We start from the raw sequence: 21,048 nt of genomic DNA on the forward strand, positions 1-21,048 counted from the left end.
TACATATCCACTGGGTGTGTATCACACAGGAGGTCACACTTTAGGCTGAAGTTCTTCCAAGAACTGCAAGCCTCCTCATTCAATAATCTTGTATCCTCAGCCTTTGACAAATATTTGGGCATTGGATGGAATTCTTAGGGGTCTGGCCTAGCGACTTAAGGAAGTAATGATACACGATCCCAGGCAAGGGAGAAATCAGGGTCGGGGACCCGCGAGGGGAAAAGAAGGGCTGGGCACCCATACGTCTGAAACCTGAGCGAGTGGCAGCATTATTACTATTATTATTATTTTACTTCTGGATGGTTTCACCCATTTTGGCAGAACAATCTCTATCACCTCCTCCCTACGCAGGTTCCCAAGCAGCGACAGGCCGGGATCAAGGGCTGGTGGGCGTGTTCCCCGCCCGAGGCCCGCGTTGGACCGCACCGGGGGTGGGGAAACCCACCCCGCGGGAGCAGCGGGTATAAAGAGCCCGGCTGCAGCCGCCGTGCAGCTCCGGGCTTCGCAGGGGAAAACGCTCACCTCTCCGGTCCTCATCCGTGTTAAGTACCGTCTGTCCGGGACGCCACGAAGATGGCACCAGTTGGGGGCAAAAAGGCCAAAAAGGTGAGTCTGCAGGGGACCCAAGGGCGCTGTCCATCCCGGCCAAAGCTCTGAGTTTCGATCCACAAACCAGTCCCGCATCGCATCTCAGTCGCGGGGAGCGCAGAGGAGCCCTTAGAGCCTGACTGTGACCAGAAGGCCCCCCAGAACTTCTGCTGCAGGACCCCAAGGCGCCTGAGTCCCCACTCCTGCCCCCTGACCAGAGCGCCCTCTAGAACTATGTGACCCCCAACTTCAGAGCGCCCCCAAAGCGCTGAGACTCCCAACGTCTTCTGAGTCCCGCACCCCAAGACCAGAGCACTCCCCCAAGATGCGGCTCCTAGACCCACAGGTGCGACTTCCCTGCCCCACGGCGGTGGGACTCGGGGTCGCCCTGCTGCGTGCCCCGGGCTCCTCTGGGGTCTGTGTCCGTGCCCCCGCTCTCGCCCCTTGACGCCCCGCGCTTGCAGGGCAGGGAGGCGCGCGCCCGGGCTCCCACCGTTTCACGCCGCGCCCTCACAGGCGCCTAGTGTCTCAGGGCCCCTACCTTGCAGGGTTCTCGCTGCACGCACCAGCCCACCCCGCCGCAGCCCTAAGGCTCTGGCGTTGTCTGGTTGATGTAAGTTTTCATCCCGCAGTTTGGTTTCAGCGATCACAGAACAGTGCACCGTGAGGGCCTCGAAAAGACAGTTTCAGAAAAATTAAGCACAATGGCCGTAAGATATTGAGGAAGGACTGTTAATAAGTTTTAAAAATAAAAATCCAGTAACAAGCCCGCCCTTCCCTGGGGACGAGTGTTTCAGTCCAGATTGTGGGCCTTCGTCTAGTTACGGGGGTGGGGGGGGAGGGGGGAGGGCGGGGGGCGGAGATGGATGGATGAATGGATGGATGGATGCACTGATAGTAGGACTATGGTTAGGAGTGGGAAGAGAAGGACGGAGGGAGTAGGGAATGTGCTTGCCCCTTGGGTGTCAGAGCACCCAACTCCATGCCTGGCAGACAGAGGCCCAGGGAATGGCAGCGAAGGAGACAGGGCCAGGCCGACTGTACTCCTGCAGCTGTAAGGACCATGGGGGCAGGGCCACCTCCCAAATTCATTGCCAGCCATCCCTTTAGAAATGGGCTGCACCTAGTTTCTAAAGGGATGACCCTGCCTCAAATTAAAAAGACCTCCACACAAGGGAAAAAATTAATTCAATTAAATTTTTTAAATGCCAATCCAGTCCCAGGATTTAAGATGCTGAGATGGCAATCGATTATAGGCTGTCACCTGTTCAGTTAGGTGGAGAATTTTGCCAATCCATACATCTACTAAAGGAATAGTTGATGTAGGCTGGAAAGGATGATTCCCATAGAGATTAAAATTTTTTCTTTTTGGTTTGGCCTGATTTACATTGCCATAAATCCTAATCCACTTGCCCAGACTCAAACTCACAAAATGAAACATTTTAAAGGATTATTTTAGCAACAGATGGACATAAGATGGGAAGAAAAAAAAAAGTTTCTTTGGCAACCTTGTTTCCATGCCTATGTCACTGTTAAAATATGGACAAAAATACTTCTATACTTCTGATTAAAATTAAAACATATGTTACAAAACTAACACATGTTCATTGTAAACAACTAGGAAAAACACTAAGAACAGTGTCTGCTACATTTTGCTGTATATTCTGCTAGTTTATTGTCTAGGCAAATATGTACTTTTTAAACAAAAAGTCTGATATTACACATATTCCTTTGCAACACTTTTTCACAAACAATATCTTGACATTTTCTCATAGCACATTCCATTAAAAAAAAAAGCCACTTAGCTTAGGAACAAAAAAGTCTGAAGTTCAGGTAATTTAAAAATGCAGTAGAATCTAAGAGAGTGTTCTTCCTGATGTAATTGTTCAATAAACTAATGTACAGCATGGTAATTGAATCACCACTAGCCACTCTGCCACCAAATATCAGATTCTTAGCTATGCTGTGCATTTAAGTGTTGTGCTACTGAAGTTTGAAAACACACACAAGAGTCCGATGAGAGTTGCTAGGTGACTGAACAAAATATCATGAATTATTTCACCCAAATGAAAATTAGTAGCCAGTCATATCTCATTTATTTGACTGTTGTTCATGTTTTTATACAACTGCACCGACTAGCAATATATCTATTTTTCTTGTTAATTGGGTCCTAACGATCAAAGTTGTAGCTTTAAAATGTGACTTTTTTTTGGAATTTTATTTTATCTATTTTTTTATACAGCAGGTTCTTATTAGTTATCTGTTTTATACATATTAGTGTATATGTGTCAATCTAAAATGTGACATTTAGACACACTGTAATCATGACAGGTATTTGGATTTCAAAATTACATGTGATCAATTCTATATTTTTGTATTTGTTATCTCATGGACTTGTATACTTGACATTTTTTCTATATGGAAGGGCTATTCGGGAATATATAGCATAGTCCTCCTATTTTACTGCTTTAAGGTAGAAATGTCAGATGTTTCTTTTCTCCAAGCACCAGTTGTCGAAATGGTGTGGGAGAGAGGCAGAAGTTGGTGAGGACCTAAGATAGAAAAGCCTACGAATGTCTCTCACAGAATTTGTAACCCTTGTTATATCAGCATTTGTTTTGTCAACCATTATTAGTAACAAATGGAACGCAACAGGTAAGTACATTCCAAGTTATTACTTACATGGCCTTTGCAGGGCTATCTCACCCTCCCCACCCCCATTTAAAATCAAATCTAGATACCACTGAAGGATAAAAGAATCAGGAGGCCCTATACACTGCACCTGGGAGACCGTGTATAAATTACTCAGAGACTCTGGACCTTAATTCTTTATTTGTAAAATCAGAGTGACCTAAATTGAATTAGGGTACCTTTTATTTTTAAAGGCTATGATTTTTTGAAATTAAAAAAAAAATGGTTACACTAGAAAATTACTTTCTAATTTACAAAGCCCTTTAAAAATATTAAGTTCAAAATTTCTCTATTAACACCAGGGTAATTACTGCATAGTACTGTAAATGGAATAGGTATGGAGGTATTGATTTGGCCATCTTTGTGGTAGTATCTCCTTCCTTCTGTCTTCACCAAATATCTTTTGACTTTTCAGTCTCTAAATGCCTTAATAGCACTGTATGCCACTTCAACTTCTTTATAAAATACAATCCTCTCTTTAGTTTATTGATAGAATAAGAAGAAAGACTAACAATCACCATTTTAAGAAGGTGTGCTTAAGTATTTATTTGAGGCTTTACAACAAAATCTTTTCATTTAATCCCTCTGAAGATATTTATTCAAACATAATATCCTCCCACAATACTCTTCAAATACTCTTTAATGTGTTCTGAAAGACCCCATCCCTGTCACATACACATGGATACACAAACTTTCAATATATTAGCATTCTGGTGATTCTCCTTATAGTCACAAATTTCTGAATAAAATATATATTTTCTGAGAATTCTAAAGAAATCATACTTCTCAAGAATATGATAGCAAAAGTTCTAAAGGTAGAAAATTGTCTTAAAAATTCAAGTAACAACTTTTCTTCCTCCTCTTCTGTAATTTTAGGGCATCCTAGAACGGTTAAACTCTGGAGAGGTCGTGATTGGAGATGGAGGTTTTGTCTTTGCACTGGAGAAGAGGGGCTATGTGAAGGCAGGGCCCTGGACCCCAGAAGCTGCTGTGGAACACCCAGAAGCAGGTTGGTGCACAGCTATATTCTAAGCTCTCATAAAAGACCACTATGTTGACCCAAGTCTAGAAGCATGCCATCAAACAGATACATTCATGCCGTGGTATCCAAATATTTATTATTGCCTGCTGGGCACTGTGCTAGGTACATAAGTACAGATTTGCCTGTTGGGTAAGTACCAATGGCCTGTTGCTGTCACCTATATCTACCTCTTGTTCCCTGGTCCTCACTCTAGATGAGTCTAGAACCTGGCTCACTGCCTTTCTCTGCCCCTCCCTTCTTCAACACTCTAGTTGACTTCAACACCCATACATGTGATCCATCCAGCACTCTTCCTGTTAGTGCCTTGATCTCCTCCTCATCTCCAGCAAACTTTTCCTCCATTCCCACCTTAGCAACCCTCTCCTAGACCTCACCATCGCCAATAGCTGTCCACCTCTGAAATCTCAAGGACAAATAACCACATTCTCTGACCACCCCCTCCTATCTTTACTGCTCACTTTCTCTAGTGCTCCTATTCTTCAATCTCATCATGACCCTGGCTCTATCATTTTAGTGTGTTTTAGCCATTCTCCCCCACAAGTCCACCTTCCCTCCTTAACCCACTGTAAGTTCCATGATACAGCATCAATCACCATCTTGCAGATAAGCCCTCTTCCATTATGTATCCGCCAACTAGTTAAATTCATTGTATACTAGCTCCACCCTGTTCAACTACCTACCTAATCAGCACCTGCACCCACAAACCTTATTCTCACTTTACTCTTTTGACCACAAATCTTTTATGGACAGGAGGGCAGGTAGGATGCAATCTGAAGGGGATAAATGCTGTCTTTTAAGGCCTCTGTATCATCCTCAAGCAATAGCGAAGATTTAATCTTTAAAAGGGAGGAATGGGCCACTTTTGCAGGCCCATGGAGTTCTGAGGGATGCAGGTTTTCAAGGCTGATGGGTTAATCCACCCATATGTCTTTATTCCAGATCTGAGGGTCCCATTTCTTCCTAATCAGACCCTAACTTTTGGCAATAGAATGCTTTCCCAGTTGAGAACTCTGGAACTTTGGAACTCTGCTCCCTATGTAATTTAGTCCTGGGCCAGAGCCTCAGTTTTTCTGTTCTCTAGCAACAGGAACTGAGTCTCTTTACATACCACCCAGAAGATCCTCAGACTTTCACACATTGCCTGAAATCGGTGATGACTCACCTGTAGCCTTTCATTGTCTTTCTCCACTACTTTGGTGGTACCCAAAAATAGCCATCTAATTCCGGAGTCCTTATAGTTACTACTTCCCCTGAACCTCTCAAACATCTCAGATAGTGTACCGGCAAGTGCATTCCCTTCCAAGGGCATCTCATCCTAGTTCACTACAGGTTGAAGTTTTAATAGTTGCACCCCTAGAGCATACTGGGAGCTCCATCACCTGTGATGTGTGGGTGCTCATTACTAGCTAGTCAGAAGGAGATCTGACTCTAAAATGATGCCTTCAGAGTTATTTCCTATGACTAGTTCTGGCTTCAACTCTTGCAGGTCAGACCACTCAGAAAACACATGATGAAGTAGAGAGTTGTGCCCAAGAGTTCTACTCTTGGGAGTGAACTAAGGGAGTGAGGGAAGCAGGACTGGGCAAAGGGAGGAACCGGAACTGAGCTGTGAAGAGCTGTAACAGAGAGCCCAGCCAATCTCTCAGGGAGCTCTGGAATTGCACAGGCCCCTCAGAGTTGTTCCAAATTGAGGCAAGGGGGCTAGGTCTTTGTGTTTTCCCCCTACTAACAGACCAAGCCCTGCGCACAAGCTGTCAGCCCTCCCCTCCTCCAGGAGAGGGCTTAATCCTGGGCAAAGGAGTGCCCTTTGGCCTAGGGCACTTCCTAGGAAGGGTCTCAGCCAGGAGCCATCAGCAGCCAATACTTTGAAAGAATTTAAATCTTTCAGAGGAAACCAGAGTTCTTGTGAATATTGTATAAGATAATAAACAGATGTTTTTTATGTTAAAGAAGAGCATATTCCAATGAACTCAGTGATGCAGGATGGAAACTAACGAAGAACATAAACTGAGAGACAGTACAGCTTTGAGATCCAGTACGGACTCTGGATCCAGACAAACTGGATCAGATCCTGACACAGCCACTAGGCTGTGTGGCCTTGGGGAAATTACTTAGCTAAGAAAACCGAGATAATATTGATATCTACCTCATAAAGTTGTTATGAGGATTAAATAAATTATATGTGCAGTGTTCAAAAGAGTGCCTGGCTCATGTTAAACACTACAACTATTCGCTATTGTTATTAACTTGAGTGAGTTGCTTCCTCTCTTGATAATATTCTTGGTTGTATTAATCTATTACTGCTAGAGAAGTACAGAAATGTATTCAAATCACACTGTCCCTAAAAAGTATCCAAAGTAAAAGAGCCATAGTCACACTATGAAACCTAGCAAATGTATGCAACTTTTATATTTCCAAATAAAAGTAGAAATAATACTGTGTTGTACCCTTAAAAAAAATGAAATTAGTAAGCTTTGGAAGCTAAACCAACAAGAGTTCTCAAATTTTAGTTTCACCAGCAGAGTTTGTTAAAAATAATAAATTCCCAGGCCCCACTTATAGATTTGGTTTCATTAGGTCTGTGATGGGTCCAGGAACCTGCATATTTATAATACTTGTCTCCAAATGATGTCAAAGTAAACCCCACCTTCAGAAGCATTGTATTGAAGGGATGTAAGGAACACAATGGCATAATTAAGACCTGAGAGTAACGATTTCTAATATATCTATGGTTTGTTTCTTAAGGTCTGCTTGCTGGGTTAAACTCAGAGTGAAATATTTCTTGGGCCAAACTGACATTAACGATAAACTACCTTTGCCCAAACTCTGCCATGGAAACAAAATAAGACTGTTGTTTAAACTGGAAATTTCAATTTTGTTAGTCACGTTTACTTTTTTAAAGTCACACATTAGAGGAGCTCAAGAGAATCTGCTCTGATACCGATTTTCTTTGATTTTATTAATGCAGAAACAGCACATTTGATCTCTTGGCCATTTGTGTCTTGAATATTTTGAGCTTATTTAAATTCATTGAGCATTTGCTCCACTTTTTCTTCTGGGAGCTCCTTGCTTTTCAAGAATTAATGAAAACTCCATGATACTGAGTCATTAGGTTTAATCCTTTCTGCTACAGACTGAAATCCCCTATATTCAGCTCTGCCAGTGCCTAGTTCAAACTCTGTCAACCACAGTGGACTACAGGACGCATCAGAAAAGACAAATCTGCTTGTAACTTATCTTCAAAGAACCATTTCATACGACCTTGGATGTTTTTAACCTTTTCTGGGGTGGGGGGCGGTGAAATGTATTTAAAACATTCATGCTCTAAATGAGAGCGGTGGTCATTGTCATGCTACTTTATGCAAATGAATTTGTTTTTGCAGGTGCTTTTCTAATTTTGACTGGGTAATAACTAGAATTCATATAGACCCTGAAAAGTTTCCCTGTAGACTGGACGGCACCCAAAACACTTTTGTAGGACTGGTGCCTGGACTTGACTTTTTAGTGCTGGAAGCAGTGAGAAAGGGAAGGTTATGCTACAGGTCTGCAATTCCTTATCCAAGCCCTTTTGGGGCCAAATGCATCTTAGAATCCAGAATTTGTGGGAATTTTAGAAAGTTAATACATTACATATGCTACATATTGCATAATGCTCTTATTAGGGTCTGAAGTGCTCCCCTACGCCCCATCAAACACACTAATACTCTTTTACACATTAATACTCTTTTTGCATCAAAATATATGACTACCCACACTAAATAGGATACAATTATAAATATCCTCACATTAGTTCAGGTGACATTTTGCTGCCGAATGATTTTACTGCAAATTTATTATCCCACTGAAGAAATACTGCAAATTTTTATTTAACCTTTTAGAGTTTGCTGTGGAATTTCAAAGACTTGCATTTCTCAAGTAAATGTACAAGGTAATATCTATACTCTGTACATATATGTCTAGGTCATATGTTTTATACATATATACACACACACACACACACACACACACACATAAGTTGGTAATATTTAGCTTCTGTGATGCTAAAATAAAACTAGTATAATGAAGAGTGTAAAGCCATAAAATGAATATAATTAATTAGCATAAGTTGTATCATTGTCGTAGGAACCAGTCATACCCTATTGTTGGTTAGAGGATGAAGACTCATAGTGTTATGATGGGAGGAAACAGAAAATAGAAATTGAAAGAATATTCAGAAATTACCAGACTAACTCTCCTACTAAAATTTATGCCAAAAGTTGTGGTTCTTGCACTCAGTGGAATCAGCTTTGAATTTGGCGATGAATTCAGTTTCCCTGGGTCTGGAGGGGTTTGAGGAATCTGAATTTTTAATTGTCCCCAAGCGAGTCTAGTAGGGTCACACTTTGAGAAGCATGGCATTTTTAAGAAGCATGATGGAATAATCAAATCTATTAAGAGTGAAAACTTGTCTTCACCTTTCTGATTCACTGTCCTCTGAAAAAAATCTGATAAAAGATTATAGACCCTCTGAGCACTATACAATGTACATACATGCAAACAATTTGCACACCATTCCAGGGTTTTTGCTTTTTTTTTTTTTTTTTTTTTACAGTCTCTGGAAATCCATCAAAGGGCCAGCTGGGTGGACTTCTTATTCATAAACCATTCTGTCCCAGATACCAAGTCTGTAGTCCCTTCTCCCTTGCTCCAACCTTAGCACTCTGTGTTTATCTGATTGACTGTATATAAGGGTTTTCAGTTGATTCTGCTGCTAATTAAAACAACTTTGAAACCCCCTAATTTAGGCATGCTTTTAAGTTCCCACTGAGAACGAAAGGTTCCATGATTTTAAAAGCAGAGATTTGGCTTCAAGCTTAGAAATCCATTCTCTGAAATTCAAAAGCTTTTTTGGCCTCACCTTTTTGTCCATTTATGAACAAAAACTGAGCTTCCTATGTTCTTGGCACTCTACTAGGCATCTGGGTTGCAAAGATGCCAGACTAATCTCCAGTCTTAGCCTCTGAAGGGCTAAGAACACCAGTGTCCTAATAATTTCCTAGCGCCTAATGTAGTTGTTCCCAGACCTGCAGATTTTATAGGTCTCTGAAATTTCAAAATAAATTTTAGGGTTCGATATATGACTGTTGATTTCTTACTCTGTCCAGTCATTTCTCCTGACAAAAACAAAACACCATCTAAGTCTCACTATAATTTTATAAAAGAAACATTCTCCTGCTCTCTTAGAATGGTGATTCTCAACAAAACTGAAAATAAGAATCAGTTGGGAAACCTTTAAAAAAACTTGCTTGTGCCTTACCCCAAACCAATTAAATTAGAATATATGTGGATTTGACACTAACATTCATAATTTTTGAAAAGCTTGCAGGATATCTAATGGGCAACCAAGGTTTAGGACCACTATTTTAGAGCAAAGGATAACTCTTTAAATTGCATACATTTGATTATATGGAAAAAAAAAAAAAAGAAAGAAAGAAATCTCCCACCATATTTCCTCCAGCCAATGAAAGCTTCGCCACATGGTATTCACCCATGAACCTAGATTGCGAACATTTCTCCAACACTTATTTCACTCTACTACCAGAATTATCTTTCAAAAACACTGAGTTGGGCTTCCCTGGTGGTGCAGTGGTTGAGAATCCGCCTGCCAATGCAGGGGACCCTGGTTTGATCCCTGGTCCGGGAGGATCCCACATGCCGTGGAGCAAATAAGCCCGTGCGCCACAACTACTGAGCCTGTGCTCTAGAGCCTGTGAGCCATAACTACTGAGTCCACATGTCACAACTACTGAAGCCTGTGCGCCTAGAGCCTGTGCTCTGCAACAAGAGAAGCCACTGCAGTGAGAAGCCCGTGCACCGCAGCGAAGAGTAGCCCCTGTTTGCCGCAACTAGAGAAACCCTGCGTGCAGCAGCAAAGACCCAACGCAGCCAAAAATACATAAATAAAATAAATTAAAAAACAAAACAAAAACACAAACACTGATACCTGTGGTCTGGCGCCTAGACTCCTTGGGATGATGTGCTAGGCTGTTTTACACTCTACCTGACAGCCCGCCTTTCCAAGTGCATCTCCCACCACTTCTCCAGCATATCCTCAACTCCGGCCACTCAGACTGCTTGTCACTCCCCCAAATGCCAAGACTTTTCTTGCCTCCTTGTCTTTGCTCAGGCTGTTCCCTCTATAGGGAATGCCCTTCCCCATCTTCTCTGCCTGGCAAAAGCACTGAGATGATTCCTCCTCTGTGGGACCTCCCTCTTCCCTTCACCCCACATCCATGGCAGAGATAATCTCTTCCTCCTGGCAAGAGACTCCAGATCCACCTCTCATTAGCCCCCAGGATGAGCAAATGCCAGGCAACCAGGAATTTAAACAGATATTTTCATATTTGTTTGTCTGAGAGCCTTTTGAAAGCATCACAGACTAATAAACTGTTAACAATGAATACATTTCCCTCATTCAATCTCCCAGTTCGCCAGCTTCATCGAGAATTCCTCAGAGCTGGATCGAATGTCATGCAGACCTTCACCTTCTACGCCAGTGAAGACAAGCTGGAGAACAGGGGAAACTATGTTGCAGAGAAAATATCCGTGAGTAACACCATACTTGGCACTCTTAGAAGGACACAGTAGACACGCGTGTCATTACCAAAGCTCTCAGAGAGAAAAGTGTTGAGCCTCTTTAGAGTTCTGTTTTGTTTTAAACAATACAGAAACGAGGTATGTGTGAATAATATTCTTAGGTTTTAGCTAGCGTCCCCCAAATTAACAGAAAGGCATTTAATGAAGCAGATCAAAGAAGTATTTAACTATTAATGATTCTCTCAGTCTGTTGACTAAGTTGCTGAATGAGTATCCTTACAAACTCTTACATCTTTTTTTAAAATAAATTTTATTTATTGATTTATTTATTTTATTTTTGGCTGCGTTGGGTCTTCGTTGCTGCCCGCGGGCTTTCTCTAGTGGCGGCGAGCATGGGCTACTCTTTGCTGCAGTGCGCAGGCTTCTCATTGCAGTGGCTTCTCTTTGTTGTGGAGCACGGGCTCTAGGCGCGCGGGCTTCAGTAGTTGTGACACACAAGCTCAGTAGTTGTGGGTCGTGGGCTTAGTTGCTCTGCGGCATGTGGGATCTTTCCGGACCAGGGCTCGAACCCGTGTCCCCTGCATTGGCAGGCGGATTCTTAACCACTGAGCCACCAGGGAAGTCTGAAACTCTTACATCTTTACAATTTTTTAATGTGACACAGTATAGGAGAAAGGTCATATATGCTAGGAGTCAGTGAACCTAGAATCTTCCAGGCTCAGCTACAATCAACTGTGTGATGTTGGGCAAACCATTTACTTATCCCATCAAATCAGCAATTTCTTCATCTCTAAAATGAAAAAGGAATTCTAAAATTACATGAGTCTGTGTGATCTATAGTACTGGGGTTTTTCGAGGACAAGCATCAATTTTTATTGTCTAAATAATTAGAAAAGACCTTACTTGTGATACGTGTATCTGTTGAGAAAATACATAATGACAAAAAGTCATGAATTCTGTAGTAGTTTAAATTGAATTTTATTCTTATTAATCATAAAAGCAAATCATTATCATCATCACCACTATTTGCTAGGTATTCTTCTAAGTGCAGCTTAGGCATTGGAGGATACCGGATCCTTTCATGTAAAGACTTTTACCCTCTCACAGATCTTTGGTATAATGTAATATCCTAAATACCATCATTAGATTTTTTTTTTTAATCACTGTTATTGGCAGTGTTGTTACTGCAAATTGCTCAACTCCATAAAGCATTGAACTATTCCATCACTGTCTTTTTCTGGAATAAAATCACTATTGTAACATACAACTGAGATATGGACATTTGAATAACAATTTTGCTTCAATTTCACATGAAAATGTAGATGTATCATAAATTCATCCATTTTAGGGGCAGAAAGTCAATGAAGCTGCTTGTGATATTGCCCGGCAAGTGGCTGATGAGGGAGACGCCTTGGTGGCAGGAGGCGTGAGCCAGACACCTTCGTACCTTAGCTGCAAGAGAGAAACTGAAGTCAAAAAAGTCTTCCAGCAACAGTTAGAGGTCTTCATGAGGAAGAATGTGGACTTTTTGATCGCAGAGGTAAACAGATACGATCTAAGATGAGACGAGGACACTTAGGACATTTTCTCTGCCTTTTACTCTCATGAGGACCATGTGGGGTTAGGTACCAGTCATGACTAGTAGCTGTAATATTTAGTTTTGAAATGTTTTTCCAATTTAGGGCTTCAACTAAATGTGATTCAGTTATGTAACATAGTGTTCTTCAAACCTTTGGACTGTAAGTCGCAGAAATCACCATTCTATTCTGTTTTAAAAATGTTAATGGGTCACAACTCAGAGTTTGAAAAACACCCATCTGGGGATAATTAAGTTAATATGCAGTAGGATAAGTTTTCAAATTATTTGGGAAGAAACAAGATTAAAAGTATCTTGACTTTAACTTATTTCAGTATTTTGAACACGTTGAAGAGGCTGTATGGGCAGTTGAAGCCTTGAAAGCATCTGGGAAACCGGTGGCAGCGACCATGTGCATCGGCCCAGAGGGAGATTTGCATGGCGTGGCCCCTGGCGAGTGTGCAGTGCGTCTGGTTAAAGCAGGTGATGATGCGTTCTGACCAGTTTGCAATTAGTGTGTCTTTTTTTTTTTTTTTTTTTTGTCTGTGTTGGGTCTTCGTTTCTGTGCAAGGGCTTTCTCTAGTTGCGGCAAGCGGGGGCCACTCTTCATCGCGGTGCGCGGGCCTCTCACTATTGCGTCCTCTCTTGTTGCGGAGCACAGGCTCCAGACGCGCAGGCTCAGTAATTGTGGCTCACGGGCCCAGTTGCTCCGCGGCATGTGGGATCTTCCCAGACCAGGGCTCGAACCCGTGTCCCCTGCATTGGCAGGCAGATTCTCAACCACTGCGCCACCAGGGAAGCCCCTACTGTGTCTTTTAAATGACATACAAATGCAGGTCCATCTATGAATCACTATATACTACTTTTGTTACAGGAAAACCATTAATTTACTTTCTTAGGAATATCTATAATATCATTATTGAGTCCCAAAGAGAAAAAAATGTTAAAAAAAATACATACACACACATACCAGCCTTTTGAAATGGGCAATTAGACCTACGCTGAAGGTTTAACACCTGGAAATGAGAAGAATTTTAGTAAATCAAAAGGAACATTAGGAAAAATTATGTTTTATTTTAAATTATCTGAAGTTGAGGTCTTTAGACATTAATAACTTTTAAGTCAGTTGCCCTCTTTGCCAAAGTTTTTCCATTCTCATAAATTACTGGTATGCTTTACTTTTTGTAATTGGCATAATAAATTTAAAAATCCTTTGATATGAGACACTGAGCACCTAATTTATCTTTTTATATAATTTCCATTCCTAATATTGGGTTGCATTTCAATTAGGGAAAATTCACAGACTGTTTTCAAAGCTGCCTCATTTTCAACCTGAGGAATAACACAGTGTCCGTGGAAGAGTCTGACTGACTCTGTGGAACAGAGATTTTGATTGGCTGATTGTATAATTTCTCATCTTTATCCAACTCTTAATATTTCATGAAAGTCACTTCATACTCATCACTAATAATAATTATTTAGGTTTAGGAATGACATTGTAGAATCCTAATTTTTTATTATACATATTAAAAATGGGGGGAGAAACCAAATTAATATGTTTCACAATGATCAGAGGAGGCCCTCATCATCCCAACTGTTAAATGGCAGGGATTCTTCGCCTGCATCTACTCCTTCCCCTGACAGTCTGTTCAGAGTGAGTGGCCACAGTGCTTGACCTCACTCTACCCTGTTTATATCCTTCACAGAACTCCCCAGTTATCTCTTTAGTTTATGTCTTGAATGTCTGGCTCTCTCACTTGATTGTAAAATCCCAGAGGGCAGAGACTATGTCTGCTGGGCTCAGCACTGAGTACCATGTGCCCAGCACAGCACCCAGCACATGATGGGTCCTTAGTCAATATCCATCTCACAAATCTAGTCCAACTTCCAATGTTAGTTCAACTTCCATGTGCCCTTACATCGTCATCCCTACCCCAAATAATCACTTCCTCCTCTCAGCAGCTGTGTCGCACATTTAGCGTATCCTCAGATGACATTTTCTAATCTGTGAGACTGTTAATAGGGTTCTGCAGTTACACACAGATAGAAAATGCTGTGTTAAGCCAAGTTAAGCAGCCTCTTGACTGCAGAACTTCTCAGAGGCTTTGACGTGTTCGTGCATACTGGCAGTCTCCAAGAAGGGACTACAGTAAATAACTACTGCCCAATTTAATTGATCATAGAACCTTGTTTTCATAGAGCAAACCTTGGGAAGCCCTGTGCTAAATTATAAAATCTTTGGTGTCCTTTATTTATATTTCTCTAAAACCCCTTACAAGGACCTTTATACCTAATAGACATCCAATAAATAGCCAAAATATGATTACTTCATTAATGTAATGATATCTACCAAGGAAAGAGAAACTGTGGCTGCAGAACACCAGGAAGGAAGGAAGGAAAGAAGGAAGGGAGGAAGGGAGGGGGGGAGGGAGGAAAAGAAAGGGAAAGAAAGAAAGAAAGAAAGAGAAAAGAAGAAAAAGAAAAAGGTAGTCAAGATCCAAGTGACCCTGTTCAGTAAGCTGTTGAATATACCAGTCTGGAACCCAGTGGAAAGGTCAGGGTTAGAGAGAGAAGCTTGGGAGAGGTCTGGATATAGATGGTATTGAGAGCCTGGGGCTGAAAAGGAAGTGTAGATGCAGAAGAGAAGATGGCTCAGTGGCATCCTGGGACACTGCAGGACTGAAAGGTTTAGCCTTGAGGAGGGGTCAGCACACAACACTCAAAAAAAAAAAAAAAGCAGCCAGGGAGGCAGGAGCAACTCTCAGAGAGTGGGGGAAGTTCTCAGAAGCCAAGAGAAGGGGAGTATTGATGACGGAGAGAGCGCCACGAGGTTGAATGCTGCCGAGACGTTGAGTAAGATGAGAAGAGAGAAGCGACTACTAGATTTGGCAAGATTGAGGTCATTGGTGCCCTTAACAAAAACTGATTCAGAGGAATGACGGGGAGTGAGGCCAGATTGGAACAAAAATGAAGAGTGAACTGCAGGCCGAGGCCAGTGAGGACCGCTAAGATGCCTGCCACTGAACACTGCAGGTCACAGCGTGTAGCGTCAGCTCTGCTGCTCCTGGAATCTGGACCTTGTGCCGCTCTCATTGTGGCCAGAATGAGAACCTTTCCTTTCCTTGTTATTGGCATCTCTATATCCCAGCTACAAAATCCTAGGCCACGAGTTCATCAAAAAAGTCCTTTTTGGAGGACAACCCAAGTGTCCAACTAATGAATGGATAAGCAAAATGTGGTACGTACACACAATGGAATATCATTCAGCCATAAAAAGGAATGAAATTCTGACACATGCTTCAACAGGGATGAACCTTGAAAACATTGTACTAAGTGAAATAAGCCAGTCAGGAAAGGACACATACTATATGATTTCACTTGTATGAAAGTTTCAGAAAACCTTTTCCTAAATTACATTCTGCTGCTATGCCCAAGAAACTTAATAATATTATTAAATTGGCCTGATAAAAGGAAACATTGACTTATTCCTCAGATGAGTGGTATGGTAACCACAGGTGCCATGGGGAAGCTGGGAGTCGTGAAAAATTATCATGCTTTGCAAATATAATGTCAAAGATTGAAAAAATGACTACTAAAATTTGAAGTTAAAGAACACTCCAATAATGATTTTTTTTAAACAACTACTAAAATTTGAAGTTAAAAAAACTTCTAATAATGATTATTTTTTTCAAAAAAAGATGGACAACCAAGTGTGCATAAACGACACTTCAATTATATCTGACTCTTCAAAGCACTGTTCGCAGAAAGCACTTGGTGCCTGTTACTAATCATTCTTGCCCAAGGGTAAGATAAGTTTGCAGGGACCCAGTGCCATATTTCCAATTCACCATTCCAAATAAAACCTCCCTGAGTGAGAGGAGAGTTGGGCCCACTGGTACCTGGTGAATCCCTAAAGCTCAAATGTTCTTCCCACTTGCAGGAGCTTCCATCGTTGGCGTGAACTGCCATTTTGATCTCACAACTAGCTTACAAACAGTGAAGCTCATGAAAGAAGGCTTGGAGGCCGTGGGACTGAAAGCCCACCTGATGAGTCAGCCCTTGGCCTACCACACTCCCGACTGCGGCAAACAGGGATTTATCGACCTGCCAGAATTCCCCTTTGGTAAGACAGACGTTTTATAAATCATCTCAGGGTCTTTATGTTTGACAAATTCCAAAGAAATCTCTAGCCATAGAGCTTTATCATGTAAAGTAATGGCTGCATATCTCCTCATCTCTTGCCCCCAGCTTCTCTCCTTGCAACCCAAAAACTTTTAAATTAGACATTAGGAAAAGACAGGACCGGCAAGCAAAAAAGACCTCTGAACTTAAATGTAAAATCAAAGGTGAGTCAACACCTAGGCAGACAACCAATTCGTCATACCTGGAGTTGGCAAAAAGGATGCCCTCCTGGGTAGGATCAGCGAAGATTCTGTTTCTGGTTCCAGCTCTGTTGCTAAGTTGCAGAACCTTAGCAAAATTTCTTAGTTCTCCCAGATCTTAATTTTCTCATCAGAAAAAATAAGTAGTTTAGACCAGGTTATTGCCGAGATACTTTTCTCCTATTCTGAATGTTGCTCAGATATTCTAGCAATATCTGAGTTTGGGGGGCAGAGGGAAGTTACCATCATTGGGTTACTGTGTAACAGATTTGAATGAAGAGACCAAGCAGATGAAGGGGGGGAATACTTGCAGTCTGGGCAGAGGGATAAAGCATGTGTGGGAAGTGGGGGTGAGTCTACCTGGAGAATCAAGCCACGGGTAAGCAGGCCCAGAGCCTGGCCAGCCTCCTATTTCATTCTAAGGTCCTTACCCCATATTCTAGAGGGACCCTGGAAAATAATCAGTCTAGAAGAACCATGGAAGAAGAACGGCAAGGCATTTGTGGTATTTATTGCTGTAGAACAAATTATTGCAAAATTTAGTGGCTTTAAACAACAAATATTTATTATATCTCAAGTTGCTGTGGGTCATGAATTTGGGAGTAGCTTAGCTCAGAGTCTCTTAATATGTTGCAGTCCAAACTCTAGCAAGGGTTATAGTCATCTGAAGGCCTGATGGGAGCTGGGGGATCTACTTGCAGGCTCTCTCAGTTGGCTGTTGGGAGTCAGGGTCAGTTTTTTGCTGTCTGTTGACTGGAGGCCTCAGCTCCTTGGCTCATGGGCCTTTCCACTGTGGTATCTGAGTGTTCTCACAACACCGCAGCTGGGGTGAACGTTCCAGGAGAGAACAAGGCAGAAAACATAATGTCTCATATGACCTAGCCTCAGAAGTCACAAACCATCCCTTCTGCCATATTCTATTGGTCTCACAGACCAACCTGATATAATACAGGAGGGTCCACACAAGGGTGAGAACATCAGAGGGCAGAGATCATTGGGAATCATCTTGAAGTCCGGCTGTCACAGTATTTAAAATTGGATATGTCGATGCAAAATGGCTAATAGTTTTTAAGAGTTAGGAACTAAATATTGACAAGTTATCTAACTCATTTAGTGAAAATTACACATTTATTATAGCTGTTTGTTTTGAATATATTTTTTTAAATTTAAGCAGAGTGTCATTTATTACAGGACTGGAGCCCAGAGTTGCAACGAGATGGGATATTCAAAAATACGCCAGAGAGGCCTACAACCTTGGGGTCAGGTACATAGGTGGGTGCTGTGGATTTGAGCCCTACCACATCAGGGCGATTGCAGAGGAGCTGGCCCCGGAACGGGGATTTTTGCCACCAGCTTCAGAAAAACATGGCAGCTGGGGAAGTGGTTTGGACATGCACACCAAACCCTGGATTAGAGCAAGGTAAGAACCTTAAACTGTATTTGCCAAACCAAACTCATTTAGATTATGAATATGTCCAAATGAGGTCATTACAAAAAGTACAGCCTATTTGCTGTGTAATGATAAAGAATCAGTTATCCTCTTTAAATTCTCTCACAGAGATGTTTATAACGTAGCTTTATGGAGTGATTTTTGGGGAAAGCTTTAAGAATATAGAATATAAATAATGTAAGTTGCAACGAAATGTGATTTCACACTCTAGGAAAGCACCGTCCATGTGGTGGACACTAACAGTGAATCCGTTGTTAGGATTTAAGTACAACAAATATTAATTGCCTGTTCTGTGCCAAGCACGAACCTTAGAGCTGGGAAGACAGTGGTGAATGAGATTAAAAAATGTCTTTACCCACAGAGTTTACATTCCAGTGGGGAAGAGGAACAATAAACAAACAGAGTTTCACATCAGGCGATGTGCAGGGCACTAGGAATATAGAAATGAAAGGCTGTGGTCCCTGGCTAAGAGAATCTCACGGTCTACTGGGGAAAATGGAGAAGAAAGCTGATGTATTATACTGTAGTTAACTGCTTGAGCAGAGGCATGGATAAAAAAGTAACAATGAAGAGAAGAGAATAACTATCTCCACCTCATAGGTAATTTAGAAGAAGGGACTTTGGGGCTGGATTTTGAAGAGCTGAGTAGGCTTCCAAGGGATAAAGAAGGGGGCGGAGGATGCACCCCAAGCAGAGGGAGCAGTTTCCCTCTGTTCAGCCAACATTAGTTGAGCACAACTATGTCAGACACTGTCGTGGATGCTGAGGGAGCACGCTGGACAAGGCACAGGCCTGTCCCCAAGGAGGTAACAGTCTAGCAGGCAGAGAAATAAACAGCTAAGTTCAAACTGGTATGGTAAGTTAAGGATGAAGATGTGCACAGGTGCTGTGGACTCTGTACTAATGGCCCACAGGGGGAAAGGTGGGAAGGTTGGTGAAGAATTTCTCATAGAGCTAACACCAGAGCTGAATTCTGAAGGACGAATTAGGTTGCCAGACAGGAGAACAGCCTAGAGGGAAGCACTGAGAGGTGGCAAGAGAACAAAGGTGCTGAGAAACTAGAAGTTTGAGAATATTGGATTCAGAATTTGGTAAAGACACAGGTCAGGAACAGGAGGTGGCCTTTGTTCATGCTCATGAGGTCTAGATGACCTCATCCCAAGGCAATGAGGAGCCTGGAGGGTCTCAAGTGGTCCGAGACAAAGTTAGATTTGCAAGATTTAGTAGCCCCGAGACAGGGAAACCTGTGAGGAAATCTCTGCTGGGAGATACCCAACATGGCGAGGCCTGAACTAGGAGACAAGGGAAATAGAAAGGAGGCAGAGGCGGGATCCTCAGGGTGAGAGGTGCAGAAGTAACACTGGCTTTGGGGAGAGCAGCAAACGTGGGCTCAGCTGGCTCAGGAAGTAGAGTGCCAGAAAGTGAGGATGGAGAGGTAGGGTAATTTGGATAGAAAATGTCCCTATTCTAAACTCTTAGCTTTTGAACCTATGTGTATGTAAAAAGAAGAAATTCAAAGTAACTTTAGACCTACAGATTCTGAAAAAAAAGATAAATGTGTTTCAATGGACACACTCTCAAAAGCCCAAAGACAGCTCTACAGAGGTGTCTTAGCTCAGTGACCTAGAGACGGAAGCTCAGGGAGAAGTCCTCCTGACTTCTGAGGCTAGGTCATAAGAGACATTATGTTTTCTGCTGTGTTTTGTTCCCCCAGGGCCAGGAAGGAATACTGGGAGAATCTTCGGATAGCCTCAGGCAGGCCGTACAACCCTTCTATGTCAAAGCCGGATGCCTGGGGAGTGACCAAAGGAACAGCCGAGCTTATGCAGCAGAAAGAAGCCACGACCGAGCAGCAGCTGAGAGAGCTCTTTGAAAAACAGAAGTTCAGATCTGCATAATGGCCTCAGCGGAACCCATTTTCAGTGACTTCCTCTATGTTTTGGAAGTCTATGTTTGGGCCACAGTTCCAAAAATAAGGAAAAGATGGTTAAAAGGCAATGCTTATATGAACCCCAGCCTACAGGTAAAGATTGATATTAGCTGAACAAAACAATTACAAATAGTACTTGACAATATAAAAAAGTATATATTTAGAACTTGAAAGCAAAATAAATAAGAAGCAAATATTAAACAGGTTTACTAAGCACCCACCACGTACACGGTATTAAGGAAATCACTGTGGCCAAGGAAAAGTAATTTGGACATTAGTCCCACTTCAAGAAGTTTGCAGGCTAGTAAGGAGGATGAGATGTGAGCTGTCATAAATGGCTCAGCAACCAGACGGGGACAGAGTGCTATAGGAAAGTGACTTCCAAGCTCTTCTGAAGATGACCCTTCATAAGAAACACAATTTATATTGATATAATGACCCAGTAAAGTACATGTACAACCACTGAAATAAAATGTGATCCATTCTGGTATTTTTTATTCCATTCCTTTCTGTCCTATTTCATTAATAAAATACTATGCTGGTTAAGACCCCTCAAATTGATTTTATGACCCATTAATGAGTTTTGACCCACAGATTGAAAAACACTGCTATGGGACACCAGCTATGGGGACTTTGCTATTCCTTTAAGTTTCTTCTTAGAAAATCAGTCCTATGGGACCTGATCAGTAAACATTCAAAGCTCAGAGTTCCAGAGTTGTTCCCTCTCTTTTCTGACCCATTTCTACCACTAAGAAGCATTCAGACCAATGGGGAGGCCGAGAAGGGATTGGTACCCAGGCTCTCTCCATCTTT

At 42.0% G+C, this 21,048-nt stretch overlaps 1 protein-coding gene across 1 annotated transcript; it reads left to right on the plus strand.

Moving 5' to 3' along the window:
• The first annotated feature begins 476 nt into the window (after positions 1-476).
• On the plus strand, positions 477-20,783 carry BHMT (betaine--homocysteine S-methyltransferase). The gene is made up of 8 exons (XM_082378312.1): positions 477-606; positions 4,156-4,288; positions 10,788-10,906; positions 12,246-12,437; positions 12,809-12,956; positions 16,414-16,596; positions 18,047-18,275; positions 20,020-20,783. Exons 1-8 carry the CDS (start codon positions 574-576, stop codon positions 20,201-20,203), a joined length of 1,221 nt encoding a protein of 406 aa, XP_082234438.1. The 5' UTR covers positions 477-573; the 3' UTR covers positions 20,204-20,783.
• Positions 20,784-21,048: the final 265 nt, after the last annotated feature.

The sequence above is a fragment of the Balaenoptera borealis genome (assembly GCF_965194805.1).
Source record: "Balaenoptera borealis genome assembly, chromosome: 2".
In the NCBI taxonomy this organism is placed as follows: domain Eukaryota; kingdom Metazoa; phylum Chordata; class Mammalia; order Artiodactyla; family Balaenopteridae; genus Balaenoptera; species Balaenoptera borealis.